The 19,977-nt window shown below is 42.8% G+C and overlaps 1 protein-coding gene across 1 annotated transcript; it reads left to right on the top strand.

Moving 5' to 3' along the window:
- The first annotated feature begins 807 nt into the window (after positions 1–807).
- Positions 808–5,448, top strand: LOC133020344 (N-acylneuraminate cytidylyltransferase-like). Its single transcript, XM_061086869.1, has 8 exons — positions 808–1,013; positions 1,255–1,397; positions 1,581–1,736; positions 3,123–3,259; positions 3,473–3,567; positions 3,872–4,043; positions 4,635–4,797; positions 5,219–5,448. Exons 1-8 carry the CDS (start codon positions 808–810, stop codon positions 5,446–5,448), a joined length of 1,302 nt encoding a protein of 433 aa, XP_060942852.1.
- The last annotated feature ends 14,529 nt before the right edge of the window (positions 5,449–19,977 follow it).

The following is a 19,977-nucleotide window of genomic DNA, read 5'->3' as shown; positions in this document are numbered from 1 at the left end:
GTGCCAGCAGGGAGCAGAAATCCTATTTCAAATACATTTCACATGCTATAGCGCTCAGCGCGACACAAAGATGTTGCCCATAATACAGCATTAAAGTAGAAATGATTGCAACAAAGTAAAAAGATTAGACAGACACATAGCTAAAATAACTTGCAGAATTTATTAAACAAACTTTGTAAAAAAGGCGATGTCCTTCACAGCGCAGACGTCTTTAGCTTCTCCGTCATCATCAAACCGTATTATTCATCCGATATGTGAGTGAAACCTCTCCACAGACTCAGGTCCTGTTCACTGACGGGGGATAGCCTGCTAGCTCAGGTGAAGTTGCTAGGCAGATTTCGTGAGGCACATCTGAAATTGCCCAATCTCCAAATGTTAACTTTGGCCTGTGTGGTTCACGCTCATTGGTGTTTCCATGGCAACAGTCTTAAGCTTGCGGCGTTGCCCCACAGAGCAGAGAGAGAGAGAGGAGAGCAGCATTTCACAGAGCAAGCACACAGACAGAAACACACACGAATCAAATTACTCCAAAACAAGACTATAATGCTTGTGAGTTAAGTTTATTAACACACACATTCACGCTACTTTGCATATAAAATAAAATACAATATATTTTGCCACAAAGTACAGATGTATTGAGCTTTCTGCACAACAGCGCCATCTGGATCTGGTGGGGCAGTGGCCCACGTGCCCCTATTGTAGAAACGCCACTGGATGTGACCATGTGACGACAGAAGTTTATTTTGAAGGTAACGTTCCTCTCTCTCTGGGCAGCTTCTTTACCTCCAGAGCCACTGAACAGTCGAAATGGCAGCCAGGAAGAGAGCGCAGGACCTCCCGCTGGCCGCCTGCAAGCAGCAGATCAGACGCAGCGGAGAGAGACACGTCGCTGCGTTGATCCTGGCTAGAGGTGGAAGTAAAGGGATCCCCCTCAAAAACATCAAGACCTTGGCCGGGGTCCCCCTCATCAGCTGGGCGCTGAGAGCTGCTGGAGACTCCGCTATGTTCCACAGGTACAATAATCATTATTGTTTTTTAAACTTCTTTAATACACAAAATATAAAACCATACATCAGCTCCAGACCTTATCAAAACCTGTATTGCCAATAAAGGTGTATTCATATTTATTTTATTGCCATTATAATTTTTACATGTCCATGAGTTTTATCTATTACAAACTAGTTGTGTCATAGAAAACAATGTGAGACGGAGCATAACAACTTGAGCTCGACTAATAATAGTCGTTTTTCTTAGTGTGTGGGTATCAACGGACCATGATGAGATTGAGAAAGTGGCAAAATCCTGGGGTGCGAAGGTGCATCGCAGGAGTCCTGAAGTCTCCAGAGACACTTCGACATCATTGGAAACCATTCAAGAGTTTGTGAGGCTCAACCCAGGTGAACCACAAAATACTCCACACTGTACATTCGTAAACTTTAGTATCAGAGGGGGCAACATCTGTTCAGGTTGTAAATCCACTGGCTGTGCATCTGAGTAACTGCACGCAGTCTGACCACGGAGTGGAGACAAAGCAGCTGTTGAGATTTAGAGCATGTCCTTTTGATGACTTGTTTTCACAGAGGTGGATGTGATATGCAACATTCAGGCAACATCCCCGTGTCTACACCCATTTCATGTGAAGGAGGCTTTGGAGATGATCACGCTGCAGGGATACGATTCTGTCTTCTCTGTGGTCAGGAGACACCAGTTCCGCTGGCAGGAGGTCAAGAAACGATGTAAGTCAGCAGACGTTGTTGCTGTTAGCTCCCTCTACAGGACAATAATGAATCTGCAAACTTTATTTTATCCCATTTCATTAATTTGCTGTTTTTTTACCTATAGACGTTATCTACCTCAGCATAAAATCAATAGATTCCTTCCAAAAACACAATAAAGTCTTGAAATATTTCAAGCAAGAACACCATTATCTCTATCTGTATCTGTTCAACCAACGAAAATGTCCGTATCCTTACTCGGTAGGGCCTGGACTTAAACCGGAAATTGGTACTTTAAGCCTGACATGGATATGGGTTGATCAGAAGTTTCTACATTTATTGTTTATTAGAAAACTAAACACAGAACAGCCTTAGAATTGAGCTTCAGATCAATGTTTTTGATCGCAAGAGTAAGAACTATTCAGAACGTTTTTTATAAACTTCAGTGAATAAACGCACACATGCAGTATTAAAAAAAGTATTAAGTAAAATGCAGGTTTTCATATTCAACACACTCAAACTCAACCCGAACGAGTTTTCATACTCAACATTTCCTTTTTATTGAATATTTATTTTGTTTTGCTTTCAAAAACATACATTTAAACAGTGTGATGTTGGTGTGTGTGTTACTGATCACAGGGCATTGTTTTACATCCTGTCATTTTTTTTGGGGGGTGCTGTATTTTTGAATTTCTACACAAAGTCAAACACAATGTTAATTATGTAGTGTGGGTGTGTGTGTGAGTGAGTGAGTGAGAGAGAGACTGGTAGTGATAGAGAGTGGTGAGAATAATGTAAGCTATTTTATTTGGTTGCTTTATTGTGGAAGGTTGGTGTGTGTTTCCTGTTATAAGGTGTGTGTATGTTGGGACTTTTGTTGTGAAGGCTTTCAATATTAGAAACAATATTACATGTTGTCCAGATTGAATAACACATCTTAAATGATCTTTCGTGTCCCTCTCCCAATGCCTTGCAATGTAAGTGAAGCGATCTGTGAATTGCTAACTTATTGAGAATATATAGATCAACGATGTAACACATTAGTATCCCTGTGGACAGAGTAGCTGTGACAACGACCAGATTGTGTGGCGTGGCAGCAGCAGTGAACTTTTTATAGGATCTGTGTAGGGTAAGAGCTCTGTGTGTGGCTGGCATTTCAAGGGATGATGTGGACACAGCTATCCAATGAGGATTTTCATTCATCACGAGTACGGATATTGACACATTTTACTTGGATGGTTCTCGTGCTCCGTACATTATCCGAATTGGATACTCACTTCATCCGAGTATTCGGTTCAACTCTAACTCTTAGTTAAATTGATCTCTTAAAGTAAAAGCCATATTGATGTTTAGTGAAGCCGTGCATTATAAAAAGTGCGTATTAACCTTAACCCTGCTTCTCTGCAGATGGTGAGTTGACCAAGCCCCTCAACCTGGACCCAGCCAACCGTCCACGACGTCAGGACTGGAACGGAGAGCTGTGTGAGAATGGTTCCTTCTATTTCACCACGAGAGACCTTATTATGAAGGAGGGACTTCTCCAGGTAACTGGGCCACAGTAGATTTTTCAGTATCCAGAATTTGTTTGCCTCAGGATGCTTTTTAGTTATCCCGAAAAATAGGCTGTGCCATCTTACGTCTTGATTTGCAATTTCTTCTAGTGTCAATATTCAGTTTGTGTATTTGTACATGCTGCTGCAGATCCTGTTGTTTTACTTTCTCTTTTTTCATCCCTCTTCTGTTATCTGGGTCTGCAGGGTGGTAAGGTCGGCTACTATGAGATGCTACCAGAGTACAGCGTGGACATAGACGTGGACATCGACTGGCCTGTGGCAGAACAGCGAGTTCTAAGGTGAGATGCATATAAACGATGCTAACTGCTAGGGACGGATAGTTTGATGATTAAAATATACCATGTTTATTATTTTTCTGTTAAACTAACTCCAACAAGAAAGTAGCTGCCAAAATACCCCTTCTTCCAACTAAAGCTGGACAAAGTATGTATGTTTTTTATCTTTGCAAACAACCTGGATGATTACGTCTGTTAGATCTAAACCAAATGATGATCCGGCTGGTTTAATATTGTAGGTCTTTATCTGGTGCCCTGCGTTTGAATCATCTGGATCTGGTCATTCCATATCTTTCTTTTCCCACAGGTATGGTTACTTCGGGCTGGTTGCACTCGAGGTGGTTCGGCTGATGTTCTGCAACGTCTCCGGATGTTTAACAGAAGGAAGGATCTTTTTGTCTATATCCGGAAAAGAGATGGTGTCTATTAATACCAGAGACACTGTGGGCATCCGGATGCTGCAGAAGGAGGAAGTGGAGGTTTGAATTTTAACACTATTGTCACCAATCTTGTTGCAAACAATGTTGTTCTGTTGGTTTTGTCAGACCATGACTGAGTGTCAAGCAGTCAGAATGAAAACCACTTTCAAACTGTGGCCATGGTTCTTGTGGTGCAGTGAAGTGAAGTTTAAGTATCTCAGGGTCTGGTCTTGTTTGCAAGAGAGGGGAAGATGAAGTAGGAGATGTAAAGGAGGATTGGTGTATAATCAGCAATAATGCAAGTGTCGTACCGCACCGTTGTGGTGAATGAGAGCTTAACCACAAGGCAGAGTTTAAGATTTATCAGTCAATCTACATTTCAAATTAGAAACCTAATATGGGTATAACCAACTGGAAGGAAACCTTGTCCTAGACCCATGGCTTGCTAGAGGGATAACATATCTCATCTGGCCTGGGAATGCTTGGGGATCCCCCAGGAGGTGCTAGAAAGTGTTGCTGGGCAGAGAGATATCTGGAACACCCTGCTCTGCCTGCTATTAGTCCATCCCCATGTCACGTAATCAAAAGAGGGATGGAATTGATTCATATTATCCCTTATCACTCACATTAAGCACTGTCTAACATCTCCAGGTGGTGCTGTTGATGTCCAGCGAGGACCCAATGACCCAGTTGGTTAACCAATTGTCTGAGAGGACAGGCTGCAAAATCATCCAGGTGGGAGAGGAGCCGCTAAATGTTTTGAAAGCGATCGTGGAGCAGAGGAAGTTGGAGTGGAAGGACGTGGCATACATGGGTAAAGCATTCATACCTTTATTATAGTGTGGTTCTCTAGCGATCTCACAGTGTTAAAGAAAAATTCCTGGATCTGTACCAAAATTTAATAGGTTCTTCCCTGGCCCATTTCCTAAATTTTTTTGGGAACTATGTTCAGTAGTTTTTGCTTACTTCGTTTAACCCGGGTTGGTGCTGAGGACATGGGGTAATTTAGCTGGAATGACATGAATACCTGGATATTGTCTGCAAAGTATTGATAAAAGAATCCATGTTAGCAGCAGGTAATTTGACCCAAGGAGGTGGTGTATATAGCAAACAAAAGGGGGCCCCAGCAGAGAGCCTTGTAGAACACCTGTGTAGAGGTGGATGTTATTATTTTATGTTTATGTAAATAGACCTAGCTTGTTTCTTCCCTCATAAATGTTTTCTTCTTTCTTCAGGTAGCGACAAAGCAGATGTTAACTGTCTAAGTCTGGCAGGTTTGAGTGCAGTACCTGGAAATGCCCCGAGGGTAGCAATTAATGCTGCAAAGTACACCTGCCACGCAGTCGGGGGGATGGGAGCCGTCCGGGAGTTTGCTGAACACATTCTCCTTCAGAGAGAAAAAGCAAAGTCTCAGAAGAAGCAGGATCGTATCGACTTAAAATCAGTTCATATTGAGAGGTTTTAGACTCGGTGCAACTCATTCACATATACTGGAAGTAATCAAGCAATGCATAATACTTGCATATATATGCAAGTATTAAGATATTATACAAAATGGAATCTGCTATTTACATCATACATTTTCGTCACATGTAGTAAATTCCGATATATATTAGCATTAGAAGCAACCAATAAGCTGGTATGTATTTTTTATCTTAGCACCACTACCTCAAATTTGGATAATTCCCCAAATTAAGCAGCCAAAATCCATACAGTCTGCCGAGCCGCACTGGATGTATTTTCCACTCCGACCTCTAGATGGCAGCAGAGTGCATCCAATACCTTCCTTGGCATGTATAATATTTGCATCAACAGGCGTTAGTGGGATACAAACGCCACTTCGGCGGCATTAAGACCGGAAGTGGTTTGATGCGAATTCGCGACAATAGTCTACTAAGGGGTTTCTATCACTCTTCCGATACCAGGCTTTAAGCTAACTGGAGTTAGCTAGCTGTAGCTTGCATTATTTTACCAAACACATACACATAAATAGTGTCTGGCTTTTCATAGCAAAGAAGGTGTTTAAGTCAAATGTCCGACAGGTAAGGACGATTTGCAGCTGTAGGATGTTAAGAGAGAAAAATCGGATTTTGTTTCGGTGAACTCGTAGGATGCAGTACCACGTTTGCACTTTCATCCAGTCAGTGAAATATCGTTTTTATTATTTATTTTAACTATATGTACAACATGTGTTGTTTATGTTACTTTTCAATTGAATCTAATCTCTTTCCAAGGTGCTTGGATGATTGTTGTGGTTTGCTTGTCATATGATTTTATTTCACTCTTTTTCATTTAATGACGGAATAATTAAAGTGATTTTCCTTTTTGTAAATCATTTTCAGTGAAGATGAAAAATGAAAATGGATTAAAAGTCTCTGCCGTCAGCTTTTAATCTAGAGCAGAACTCGGGAGCAGTTTGACATTTTGGTTCTCGCCGCATTGTAGCATTCTCTTCTGTTCGTCAGGACGATAAATATGAAACTGGAGCCAATAGACATTATGTCACCGATTATAAGATAAATCATGGTCGCACCACAATTATTTAATTATTTTTTTTAATAAAAATGGTCCTGTTGAAAATCCTTATACATCATTGACATTAATGTTGATGTTATAATCTCTGTGTATGTCTCTCTCTCTCTTTCTCCGTATATATGTCAAGTGCCTTCATAGTCCAGGCAAAGTAGCGTTTTACGACCGACTAATTGTAAAATAATTTTTTTCAGCATAGATCATTTCTATGAGGTGTCCAGAACAACATATTAAAAGTCCTAAGAAATCCTAGTTAATCCTAGAAATATGTTTAATTCTCATCAATGTGTGCCAATAAGGCCCGGCAACAATTCACCCCAAAAGGGCTATTTTTTTCCTTTACTCCTATCAAATGAAAACTTTACACAATGAAAGTAACCATGAAACGTAACATTTTTTGTATTACAAGTTTTTTTGAAAATTAATTTGAATATGCAAATTAGCTATACACTAATCGAATATTCCCCAAATACACCCAAATAGGCTTAATTTTTTCCTTTACTCCTACCACAGTAAAACTTTACATAGTAAAATTATTCATGAAAAGTAACTTTTTTTGTATTACAAGTTTCTTTTGAAATGAATTTCAAAATTTCTTTTGAAATGAATTTCAAAATTTCTTTTGAATTTCAAAGAAACTGCTGCAGGAGAAGGAAGGCTTCCGTCTCTGCAACAAATGAAAAATGGTGCACGTTCTGTGGTGCAATCAGAAAATGAAGGTCCATCTTACCCAAATTGAAAATGTGAAGCGTTTCTCAGCACAAAGGATTATGAAGTGTTAACAGGGGTCAGATGAGTACGACACAGAGAAAATCCCAGCTGACAAATTTTAGCCCAGAGGAGGTAGAAACTCTTATGAAGTGCACCTACTACTCCCATGTAAAGATGTCAACATGGGAACAGATCTGCATTCTATTTGGAGGGCCATTTTTGTTCCAAGACATTGGCATGAAAGTCCACTTTGAAGAGCTTACTGGAGCATCATTGACAGAGATTTCCATCGGTGTAAAAAAATGGGAAAACGGCTTCTGGGCTTCATGAGAAGCCTTTGTGCTGACAAGTGCAAATCGTTTTGCAGGCTGCCACAAAGCTGAAAATCCCGAGCAGAGAGTTATAAGGATGCTCAGGAAATGGGAATCGGTATGGTCCTCCTCCTTCTTGCCTATTTTGAATTAAAAAGAGGAGACCCCTTTCACTACGTAGAAGAAACATGTCTGGAAAGAGAAGTAAAAGTAGAAAGCTTGCCTGTGACACTAAAGGAATTGCGTAAATTAATAAAGAAACTAATAATTAGTTGCATCGCTGTTACATTTAGTTTATGGGAAATAGTGGCTTGTGTGCTCTCCCCCATGTATCTTTTTTGCAGGAACCTCACACTATACCTCATGGCAGTTCATGCTGAGCATAGACCACAAAGTTGTGAATGACCAAATCCCAACCTTCATAAATGCCACCTGTTGATGTTTAGAAGCTACTATTGTCTCAATATCTACTAGATAGGTTTTTCTCCCTCATCAATCCAGAGAAGAGCATGAAAGGTTAAATCAAAGAACAACAAGCAACTTTCAGTGAACCCAAGAGTCCTCACCCTTGCTGATCTTTCTAATCATTAGTGGACCTTTTCTATATTCCTTCTCAATCTTGAAAATGTGGCCGATGATCTCCATGGCTTCGGGCGACATCAGGGAAAGGGTATGTGGAGGCACAGGACCGGACACCTCACTGTCATGTCTCTGGATCTTCATCCTTTGCCTCATCGCTAAGAGTCTGCAGCACATTAACACGAAGAAAAGACAGAGTTAGAAATTATAGACAGACAGATGAAGAAGAGTTCAGCTGAGACACATGGAATAAAACAAAGTGCAGCTCTCCTGCAGGTTTTGAGACAAAGATGAAAGTTGTAAAATGTAATTTACTGAATTAAAAGCCAGATGAATTTGCATGAGAGAGAGTGAACAATTGTAATTTAAAACAATTTTCACCACACTTTCACAACACCACTCAAAGTGTATAAACACTTAAGGGATATCTGTAACTACTCAACAAATCATCAACAATTATATCTTGCTATGCATCAAGTCGTCAGCATCGCAGACATTATATTACATACCAAGCTCCCAGTCCCCACGTCCCCGTGCATGTGTTTTTTCTGCGTTATCTAAAAAGAAAATAGACTTGGTCATTAAGTAATGTAACAGAATGATAAACATGTATCCTGAAAAGCCTTGTATCCACCAGTGACATAATTTCAAATACTTATTTATTAGTGATGGCGAGATTTAGCTTCATGAAGCATCGAAGCTTTCCATCCAATTGGTTCACTCATGGGCGAAGCTTCATGGTGCTTCATTGGCTCTACTGTGCCATCAAGTGGACAATAAATGTAAAACAGGCAGAGTGATTATAATGACACCACAGCTTTGGTGTCAGAAGCTTTGAATTGAATGATGTTTGTGATGCCAATACATAAATTATGAAGTTATTAATATGGTGTCTGTCTTTATGATACAATGGCAGGGTCAAAAAGTAAAGTGGAAACAAATTGGGAAGAGAGTTTTGATGTGAATGTGCTATTTGGTTTGTGACTGCTTATGTTACTAGGGGACAACATGAAACACGTAATATAGGGGAAACATTTTATTAATTTTTATTTATAAATAACAACTTTTCCACAGTGCTGCGCCTCAGGCAGTTTCTTTTTCTTTTTTGTTGATTTCGCCAGCTTTAGAAAATATCCTTTCACAGGGCAGAGATGAAGCTTTGGTACAGAGAAAAGCAACAGCAAGTTTATACAAGTTGGGATGAACAATTTTCTGTCCTTTCCAAAACCCGAAGGGGTTCTCTAATCTTCCAATGTTTGTTTCACCCAGGGACGCCTGGACCTTCACTGTTGCGTCCGCAGTGAGATGTTGAGTCCTCGCTGCAGGCCTGTGGTGTCCAAATGATGCAACAGTTTACTACCTAAGACAGACAAACAGGCTGTGAGTGACTAAATACATTAACACAATTAGAATGTATCCAGTATTCATTACCTTGAGTCACAGGCTGAGAAGCTTCTGATATGTGCGGTTGCGATGATAAGGAGGAAGACACGCTGTTTCGTTTAACAGTAGCACATTCAGAAGTGAGCCTCTTCTCCGAATCTGCTACTTTATTGGGGCTAAAGAAGCTTATCTCTTTAAACCAGGGATCGAGCAGTGTCGCCAGTGACATGATGCTCATTGATTGCAAAGTGTATAGAGTCTCCCTTTACTGTCTCCTCAGACTCTCAGCCATTGCGGTGCTGTCTGGAGTGTTGTGTAGCATTGATAAATGGGGAATGACTTTATATCCAGGCACACTCTTCTCTTCTGAAAGCTCAACTGTGGCATCATTAAATGGGGAAAGCACTTTTAGACATTCTGCCATAATTTCATACTGTTCTGATGAGTGGGGCAACGTCAGTGCGTAGGCCTGCCAAAGCTGCTCCTACAGGTTCCTTGAGGTCATACACGCATTGGAGCATATGGTATGTGCTGTTCCAGCGTGTATCCACCTCTTGAATTAGCTTCAGTGCCGGCCAGCCCATTAGCACCTGCGTCAGCCACTCCTATTAAATTAGCCAACATAAAGGGATTCATTCAAGTGTAGCTGCAGCAGCAACTTAGACAAAACAACGTCTTTTAGAATATTGCAATGAAATAAAGGAATTCATCTTTGCAGTGGTGCTGCTCTTGAAAAAGCCTCCTATCTTCTTAGTTTGCCCGAATGTTAACAAGTGTTTTGGTGAAGAGACTTTTTTAAAATATGAGCCACACAATTTGTGAGACGCAAACAAAGCTCCCTGGCACACACACCCATATTTGTTGCACCATCAGTCACGGGGCAATTAACTTTGTGTGTTATACACCAGTGTGACATAAGTGCTGCTTTTACTGTTCAGCAGTATGTGCCTCAGGGAAATGCAGCACCCCATAAAACAGAATGCAAAGCAGTGCTTGCATCTATAAAATGGCATGTCACATCTAGATACCGATCAGTGTTGATAGAGGTCCACATATCTGATAAACTAACTGCAGATGCCTTCGACACAATGGCTTTGGCTTTCTCCTTGGATTCCTTATATCTGTCATCCACCATTTTTTTATAAAGCCTGAGGGAAAGAAGAGGACACTTCGAATGGCAAATATGGGGAAATGGGGGAAAATGCTTCATATGCTCACATACACACCTGCCTTGTGGGGAGAACATAGGTAGGCTTGAAAGCTTTAACAAGCTTTCTGAACCCTGTGTCATCCACAAAAGTGAAGGGCTGGGAATCCTCAATCACCAAATTGCGAATCCCACGGCAAACCCGTTAACCACTTCCTGAATCAGTCACATGGTACGGCCGGCTCGCAAGGCTTCAAACATCACCACATACGTCATCAACACAAGCCTCGATACCCGCTTCACAAAAACCTTCCTGGATTACTCATCACACGCTTCAAAGCCTTCACAGATCACTACTGTCCTACAGCCATGCCTCTAGAAAATAAATACTTTCTAAAAGCACTGCTTGTTGCTGGGCGACTGAGGTGCTCAGCATGTCCCCCATTGACCAAAACTTCCATGTCTTGGTCAAAAACTGAAAAACATAGATAACCCTGGGGAAAAACTAGGAACTCACGAGTAAAGGAGAGAGGGTGATGAGGAAGGACAACAACGAACCGACAAAGACAAAAGCAAACACAGAGACTTATATACACAGGGAAGGCAGGGGTAATTGAACACAGGTGGAACACATGAGAACTGGTGCAGAAAATTGCAAGGGTGGGAAACAGGACAAAGACAGGAAGTCAAGATGGAAAACACACAAGGAGCAGAAACTACAACATAAAACAGGAAACAGAACACAGGGAGAAAACAGAAAGAAACACAGAGTGGGTAACAGAGGGGGACACCATGAAACACATGTGACCCGACACAGTGTTTAGAATTAAATCAAATTTTAGGGGTTAAAGAAGAGCAGAGATAGGCATTCAGTTCACAATTAAAACTTTATTTAATAATGGAGGACTAGACGGAAAAGAGTATACATGTGAATGTTTTGTACAGTGTTTTGTCAATATTCATAGATATTTTTACAATGTGGATATCCTCCGAGACCTTTAATGACCTGTATTTATCCATTCATCCATGATAAGTGCGGAATGTTATATCCAAACAGATGAATAATGGATAATAACAATTTACTATGGTATATTGATAAAAGTTTCTTGAATTGTGTTTGACCAGATCTTTTTACCAACTCTCTGCCTGTTAGAACTTTCCCAACTGCTGATTTCTCTGAAGAGACTGGCTTGAGTAAGTCCAGAGCCTCTTTCTTGGAACTTTGTGGACATACAGCCTATCTGGGGAATGTCTCTTGAGATTATCCAGAATTCAGTGAGGGTGTGAAAGCGATCTAAAAGGCGTCTCACTTACACTTAAGCATAGGCTGTTTTTCAGACACTAATGTCTCCACATAACTATACACTTAAATAAAGTAAATGAAACGAAAGTGTTAAAAAATGAATCAAAGTCAGAAAGTATCTCACTACTCCAGAAGGTTTAGAATAATCCAATGTTCTTTATTGTCAATCTTTTAATGGCAATTTAGTTGCTGCAATACAAGCAAAGTCATAGCTAATGTGTATAGACTGATCTGTCAATACCTACTCTGTCAATCTTAAGGCCATGGCTTGCTGTCTGCCTGCATGGTCCCACTCTGTAACTAGGCTATAATGTGGCATAGGCACAGAATGAGGATAAAAATATCTGACTCAAAATGGGTCACAACAGCCGTTTTAAGGATAGATCTAGACCTGCTTGTGTTCCAGCAGTTTGAACCTTCAGACGTTCAAAGCCTGACTGTCCTCACCAGAGGAGAGGAACTGCATGTGGCCAATCTAGAACTCTGGTGCTGTAGGTACATTTTGTTGCACATTCTCCTAAGACCTACAGACCTATAAGGTTTACGGGCATTTAATGTGCTTCAAAAACCAAGGCTGCAGGTTTAGTCTTCATTGTTGAGTGAAAGCAGAATAACAATTTTCTGTACAAATGACATTTGTAAAAAATAATTAGGATGAAATTCAACATTTGATTTAAAAGGTTTGGACAATCTTTTGTGGATTTCAAGGAAGCTTGGGTTAATATGGATTTTTCGGGTAAGAGGCTGAACTAAGGGGGCTGAACAACAGGAAGTCAACCCCCCTCCCCCTAACATCACTGTTAAAAAGCCATCCAAATGTATGATATAACAAAGGAAGTAAATATCGTCTGTTTCAACCGTGTGATTTTGAGGCTAATACTCAATAGCATTTAATTCAGTGTTAACTAACAGTGGTTTAGCGGAAGCAGGCTGCAGTGCCAGTGATTAAAATGATTTGGTGAAGTAAGACACTCCTACTGATGCTTGGTTGAAAAAAAGTGAGAGTTTTTAATTAACAGGTTTGAAATGGAAGTGACAAGATGTTGACACATGTGCATGCTTGATAAAAATAGTCTCTTGTGTTAGACTTTTTAATTGACTCACATTGAGTCTCTGCAACAGCTGTGTTGCTTCTGGTAAATCCCCAGCATGCCAGCTATTTATAAAGTGCAACCCAAAAAGCAATGATTTGTTCAATACGACCATTTCACTTAACTCGGATGCAACTCCAAAAAGTACTTCCAGACGAAGGCGTGTATTTCCCTATGTACTGTCTCTCTTTCTGGCTGAAATCACCCACTCACTCACTAACCCCTACTTCAATATATACTGACTTCTTTGTAAAGGACTATATAGTGAGTTCACCAGCAAAAGAGAAAAACAAATCATTATTATTTGACACAAAAACATGTAAATAAACTTGTTTGCTGCAGTTTCTGCTGTGATACCCTTCTTGTATTTACATTTGTTGCCCTCTCTCCTCTTGTCTCGGCCACAAGCACAATGCATGATGGTATATATTGCTTGGTTAGTGACCATCGACTGTATATTACATTTCCCATTGCATTGTGGGAAACATTGAGTGCGCTATAAAGGGTATAAAAATATTTATTTTGGAAGCACTACAAAATGGTGAACTTACTATATAGTGGACGACACAGTGATTAGTGTGTGATTTTCAACACAGCCTCTGTCTCTCTCTTACAAACACACACACACAAACATACACACACACACACACACTCACACACTTAAACTCATTGTAGCCATTCAATCATATAGACAGATATCATCATCCATAACATACTGCGATGTTGCCTCAGGGTAGGGGGAGGGGTGTGCTCCTTCCCCTTAGTAACCCAGCTTTACTGTTAAGGTGCTAATTCCAGTCTCATCAATCAGGCCTAGCTGGTGTAAGCCTGCAGCAACCACTGCATTAATGTGTTAACGAATCCCTGAGGGACGGGAGCAGAGCACTATAACATGCCAATGGTATACAGGTGGTGGGGTTTCCTCCTGGGTCATTTCTGTATCTTCCATTTTTTACCATTGAGATTAGCGATTAGCCTCTGATAGACTGTTGTAAATGGAAATGGTTTTGTATTTATAGCGCATGTCTAGTCTTGATGACCACTCAAAGCTCTTTACAGTACAGTTTTACATTCACCCATTCACACACACATTCATACAGTGCATCTATGAGCAGCACTTTGTTGTTCTATGAGGGGCAATTGAGGGTTCAGCATCTTGCCCAAGGATACTTCGGCATGCAGATGGAGAAGACTGGGGATCAAACTGCCGACCTTCAGGTTGGAGGACGACCGCTCTACCCCACAGCCACAGCCGCCGTTGTGTGTGATACTTGTGGGTAACATATTTATATTGGAAGTGGGAGTATATATACTTACTATATTGTATTACAACAGTATATACTTACTGTTTATAGTTAATGCTATTGGTTTTTATGACTATTTTTTTGTTGTAGCTTGTCTTTTTGCCCAGAAAATGGATGTTGCATAATAAAAGCATCAAATGAGGGAGATTGATCATTTCTGGTCGAATTTCAGAGAGTAGAGGAGTCGTATCAGATAAGATAAAATAATTATTTATTAGTCACACAATGGAATCAGACAACACAGCCCTCAGGTTCACAGGGACACGCAAACCTCTCCACCACGATAAGGTGATGGTTCCAGGAGAGGGTGCTCCTGGTAGGGTCTCTCATGGCAGAGTGGTCTCAGGTGAGGGGCCAGACTAAGAATGGTTCAAAAACCCTCAATGAATATCGTTACAAGAGGAGATGGGACTCAGCCCGGAGGAAGCCCGGGGCCCCCGTCTGGAGCTAGGCCCAGACGGAGGGCTCGATGGCGAGCGCCTGGTGGCCGGGTTTGCCACGGAGCCCGGTCGGGCACAGCCCGAACAAACTACGTGGCACCCCCCCTCTCTTCATCTCATGGGCCCACCACCTGTGGGAAGACCCGTTGGGGTCGGGTGCGCAGCCACATGGGTGGCAGCGAAGGTCAGGGGTCTCGACGGACCAGACCCGGGCGGCAGAAGCTGGCTCTGGGGACGTGGAACGTCACCTCGCTGTGGGGAAAGGAGCCGGAGCTTGTGAGGGAGGTGGAGCGCTACCAGTTAGATCTGGTGGGGCTTACCTCCACGCACAGTCTCGGCTCTGGTACCGTACTCCTGGATAAGGGTTGGACTCTATTCTTCTCCGGAGTTGCCAAGGGCGTGAGGCGCCGGGCGGGTGTGGGGATACTCATAAATCCCCGGCTGAGCGCCGCGGTGTTGGAGTTTACCCCGGTAGACGAGAGGGTCGCCTCCCTGCGCCTAAGGGTTGTAGGGGGGAAAACTCTGACTGTTGTTTGTGCGTATGCACCAAACAGCAGCTCAGAGTACTCGGCCTTCTTGGAGACCCTGAATGGAGTCCTGCATGGGGCTCCAGTAGGGGACTCCGTAGTTCTGCTGGGTGACTTCAACGCCCACGTGGGCAACGATGGAGATACCTGGAGAGGTGTGGTGGGGAGGAACGGCCTCCCTGATCTGAACCCGAGCGGTCGTTTGTTATTGGACTTCTGTGCTAGTCATGGATTATCCATAACAAACACCATGTTCGAACATAAGGGTGCTCATAAGTGTACCTGGTACCAGAGTACCCTAGGCCGAAGATCAATGATCGATTTTGTGATCGTGTCATCTGATCTGAGGCCGCATGTTTTGGACAATCGGGTAAAGAGAGGGGCAGAACTGTCAACCGACCACCATCTGGTTGTGAGTTGGATCAGGGAATGGGGGAAATTTCCGGATAGACCTGGTAAGCCCAAACGAGTAGTGCGGGTGAACTGGGAACGTCTGGAGGAGGCCCCCGTCCTAGGTATCTTCAACTCACACCTCCGGCGGAGTTTTTCTGGCATTCCTGTGGAGGTTGGGGACATTGAGCCGGAGTGGGCGGTGTTCAAAGCCTCCATTGCTGAAGCTGCGGCGGCTAGCTGTGGCCTCAGGGTCTTAGGTTCCTCAAGGGGCGGTAACCCTCGGACACCGTGGTGGACACCGGTGGTCAGGGAAGCCGTCCGATTGAAGAAGGAGGCCTTCCGGGATATGATATCCTGGAGGACTCCTGACTCGGTTGCAGGGTACCGACAGGCCCGAAGGGCTGCAGCTGCTGCCGTGTCGGAGGCTAAGCAGCGGGTGTGGGAGAAGTTCGGAGAGGTCATGGAGAAGGACTTTCGGTCGGCACCAAAGTGTTTCTGGAAGACTATCCGGCACCTCAGGAGGGGGAAACGGGGAACCATCCAAGCTGTGTACAGTAAGGATGGGACTCTGTTGACCTCAACTGAGGAGGTTGTCGGACGTTGGAAGGAACACTTTGAGGAACTCCTGAATCCGAATAACACGCCCTCTATGTTGGAGGCAGAGCTCGAGGTTGATGGTGTTTCGTCGTCAATTTCCCTGGTGGAGGTCACTGAGGTAGTCAAACATCTCCGCAGTGGCAAAGCCCCAGGGATTGATGAGATCCAGCCAGAAATGCTAAAGGCTCTGGGTGTTGAGGGGCTGTCATGGTTGACACGCCTATTCAACATCGCGTGGGAGTCGGGTACAGTGCCAAAGGAGTGGCAAACCGGGGTGGTGGTTCCCCTGTTCAAAAAGGGGGACCAGAGAGTGTGTACCAATTATCGGGGTATCACACTTCTCAGCCTCCCTGGTAAAGTCTACTCCAAGGTGCTGGAAAGGAGGGTTCGGCCGATCGTCGAACCTCAGATTGAAGAGGAACAATGCGGTTTTCGCCCCGGACGTGGAACTACGGACCAGCTCTTCACTCTCGCAAGGATCCTGGAGGGGGCCTGGGAGTATGCCCATCCGGTCCACTTGTGTTTTGTGGATCTGGAGAAGGCGTATGACCGGGTCCCCCGGGAGAAACTGTGGGAGGTGCTGCGGGAGTATGGAGTAAGGGGGTCTCTCCTCAGGGCCATCCAATCCCTGTACTCCCAAAGCGAGAGCTGTGTTCGGGTCCTCGGCAGCCAGTCAGTTTCGTTCTCAGTGGGTGCTGGTCTCCGCCAGGGCTGCGCCTTGTCACCAATCCTGTTTGTGATATACATGGACAGGATATCGAGGCGTAGTCGTGGTGGGGAGGGGTTGCAGTTCGGTGGTCTGAGGATCTCGTCACTGCTTTTTGCGGATGATGTGGTCCTCATTGGATCATCGGCATGTGACCTTCAGCACTCACTGGATCGGCTGGCGGCCGAGTGTGAAGCGGCTGGGATGAGGATCAGCACCACTAAATCTGAGGCCATGACTCTTAGCAGGAAACCGATGGATTGCTTACTCCGGGTAGGAAATGAGTCCTTAGCCCAAGTGAAGGAGTTCAAGTACCTCGGGGTCTTGTTCGCGAGTGAGGGTACTATGGAGCGTGAGATTGGCCGGAGAATCGGAGCAGCGGGGGCGGTATTGCGTTCGCTTTACCGCACCGTTGTAACGAAAAGAGAGCTGAGCCGCAAGGCAAAGCTCTCGATCTACCGGTCGATCTTCGTTCCTATCCTCACCTATGGTCATGAGGGCTGGGTGATGACCGAAAGGACGAGATCGCGGGTACAAGCGGCCGAGATGAGTTTTCTCAGAAGGGTGGCTGGCGTCTCCCTTAGAGATAGGGTGAGAAGCTCAGTCATCCGTGAGGGACTCGGATTAGAGCCGCTGCTCCTTTACTTAGAAAGGAGTCAGCTGAGGTGGTTCGGGCATCTGGTAAGGATGCCCACTGGGCGCCTCCCTTGGGAGGTGTTTCAGGCACGTCCAGTGGGGAGGAGACCTCGGGGAAGACCCAGGACTAGGTGGAGAGATTATATCTCAACACTGGCCTGGGAACGCCTCGGGATCCCCCCGTCAGAGCTGGTCAATGTGGCCCGGGAAAGGGAAGTCTGGGGCCCCCTGCTTGAGCTGCTCCCCCCGCGACCCGACCCCGGATAAGCGGATGAAGATGAGATGAGAGATGAGACAATGGAATCATTTTCAGTATTACAGGAGGACAGGACATGGTAACAAATAGGTAATATGCAACCTAAATATACATGTTTACATTTCATTTTAAATGTTGTACATATATGAAAATGGGAACAATATGAACAAGTGGAAAAATAGAGAAATTGACAATATAGACTTGAGGTAATAATAGCAACAATGTTAGCTCAAGGTCAATATCAAATTAGACAGTATACATGTATACTGGTATATACATGTATATTGCGTATATCGTGTATATACATGCATATTGTGTATACATGTGTGTACAGTAAACAGATTCAGTAGCTGAGTCTACCAATTGCACACAGAGATATTGAATCTGCACAGACACTGAAATGATGAATTGCACGGTTGAAATTAAATTACACCTGAGTGAATGTGGGTGCTGCTCAGTCTGTGCAATCTCATAATAGTGCTGTCTATTTTTCCATTCTGGTGCAAGAATCACTGGAGCTGTTTTGGAGGCTCCACTTTACAAGTAGTAGTATCAGGAACGGATCCAAGATTTAATTTTCCCTTTCTGAAAAAATTGCGAGATAGGACTTTTTTATTTTTTTTTTTATTTGTTAATTTGTTGTTGATTTCTCTTAGAATTTTTTGCAAATCTAGCCATTAAACATTAGCTCAGGAAATCCATGTTTTTTCAATTACCTCAGTCACAACAGCAGAGATACTCAATGAACAACAAGCACAGTTGTTCTGTATAAAACACACTGTTTAGGTCAACAAACACACAAGAGCAGATGACATGTACTGTTGATGAGTAAGGCAGTTACTTTTTTCAGTGTAAGACTCAAGGTTCACACACTACGTTCATTGAACGTGTGTGTTTGTATAAACAAGGACAACGCAACACAATGCAACTGAGAGGTGGAGCGATGGATCTCTTAAAGGATGATGGGAAGCATAGCATATTTTGTTTTAGTTGCATGTGAGATCATTTTGCTATTTTCGAATGTAAAAGTAGTAATATGGATGAAGCCTTACTTTTTATTTTTTTATTCTTTATTAGGAAAAGGCAATATAATATAACATATTATATAAAAAAACTTTCAATGTCTTTCAAATGACCATTTCCCATTTTTTCCGCACACATGTATATAACGTTATGCACGGTGAAGTAGTCATACCTCAGTAACCCTGACTTTTACTGTCAGGAGTCTAAAGAGCATCATGACAGGTATGAAACTGTTTCATCTGCGATCAATGACATAAAGTTGCACTGTAACAAACTGTGGAAAAAGTGGAATGGGAGGCTGTGCAAATGCATGGTGCTATCCACAAAGAGGCCAAGGAAAATACTTAATGAATAAAATGTGATTTGAAAAATGTACCTGAGGAACAGCTTTTACATGTTAATTATTTTCTCCCATGGACCTGCACCAACTAACTTCAATGATTTCTTCCTCAGTGTCTGCTGGACCCCATCCCAACTAGGCTGCTACTCAATGATCAATCTATCTTTCTTAACACGAACAATAATGTACCATAATCCTTTAAAGTGCTATTACCTCTTCTTGATCCAGGTGTTTTAGCCAACTTTAGACTTTTATGTTGCATTTCTATTTAAGATCTTTGAAAGGGCAGTCATCAATTCATTGTGTGGTTCTCTACATGGCAATAGCTTATTCTCAAATGTTCAGGCAGGATTTAGATTCAATCATAGCACACTCTTTAATTGCCTCACACAAAAGACTGGTTTCTTGTCTTGTGTGATCTTAGGGCTGTATTTGATAGCACTGACCATCGCATTCTATTACAGAGACTAAAGAAACCACTCATAGCTGGTTAGATTTTTATTATCAGCTAATTTGTTTGCCTTTTAGCCAAGAAGAACAGCTTTTAAAAGTCTGTGTGTATGTGTGTGTTTGTGTGTGTGTGTGTGTGTGTGTGTGTGTGTGTGTGTGTGTGTGTGAGAGAGAGAAAGGATCTAACAGTATTACTTATATAACTTACACATTCTTAATCGATTTATGTTTCCCATCCATATGCCATACATAGACAGCTTGGCCC

Source organism: Limanda limanda, chromosome 15 (assembly GCF_963576545.1).
Source record: "Limanda limanda chromosome 15, fLimLim1.1, whole genome shotgun sequence".
In the NCBI taxonomy this organism is placed as follows: domain Eukaryota; kingdom Metazoa; phylum Chordata; class Actinopteri; order Pleuronectiformes; family Pleuronectidae; genus Limanda; species Limanda limanda.
Note: the sequence above shows the minus strand (reverse complement) of the source record. Positions and strands in the feature narration are given on the sequence as shown.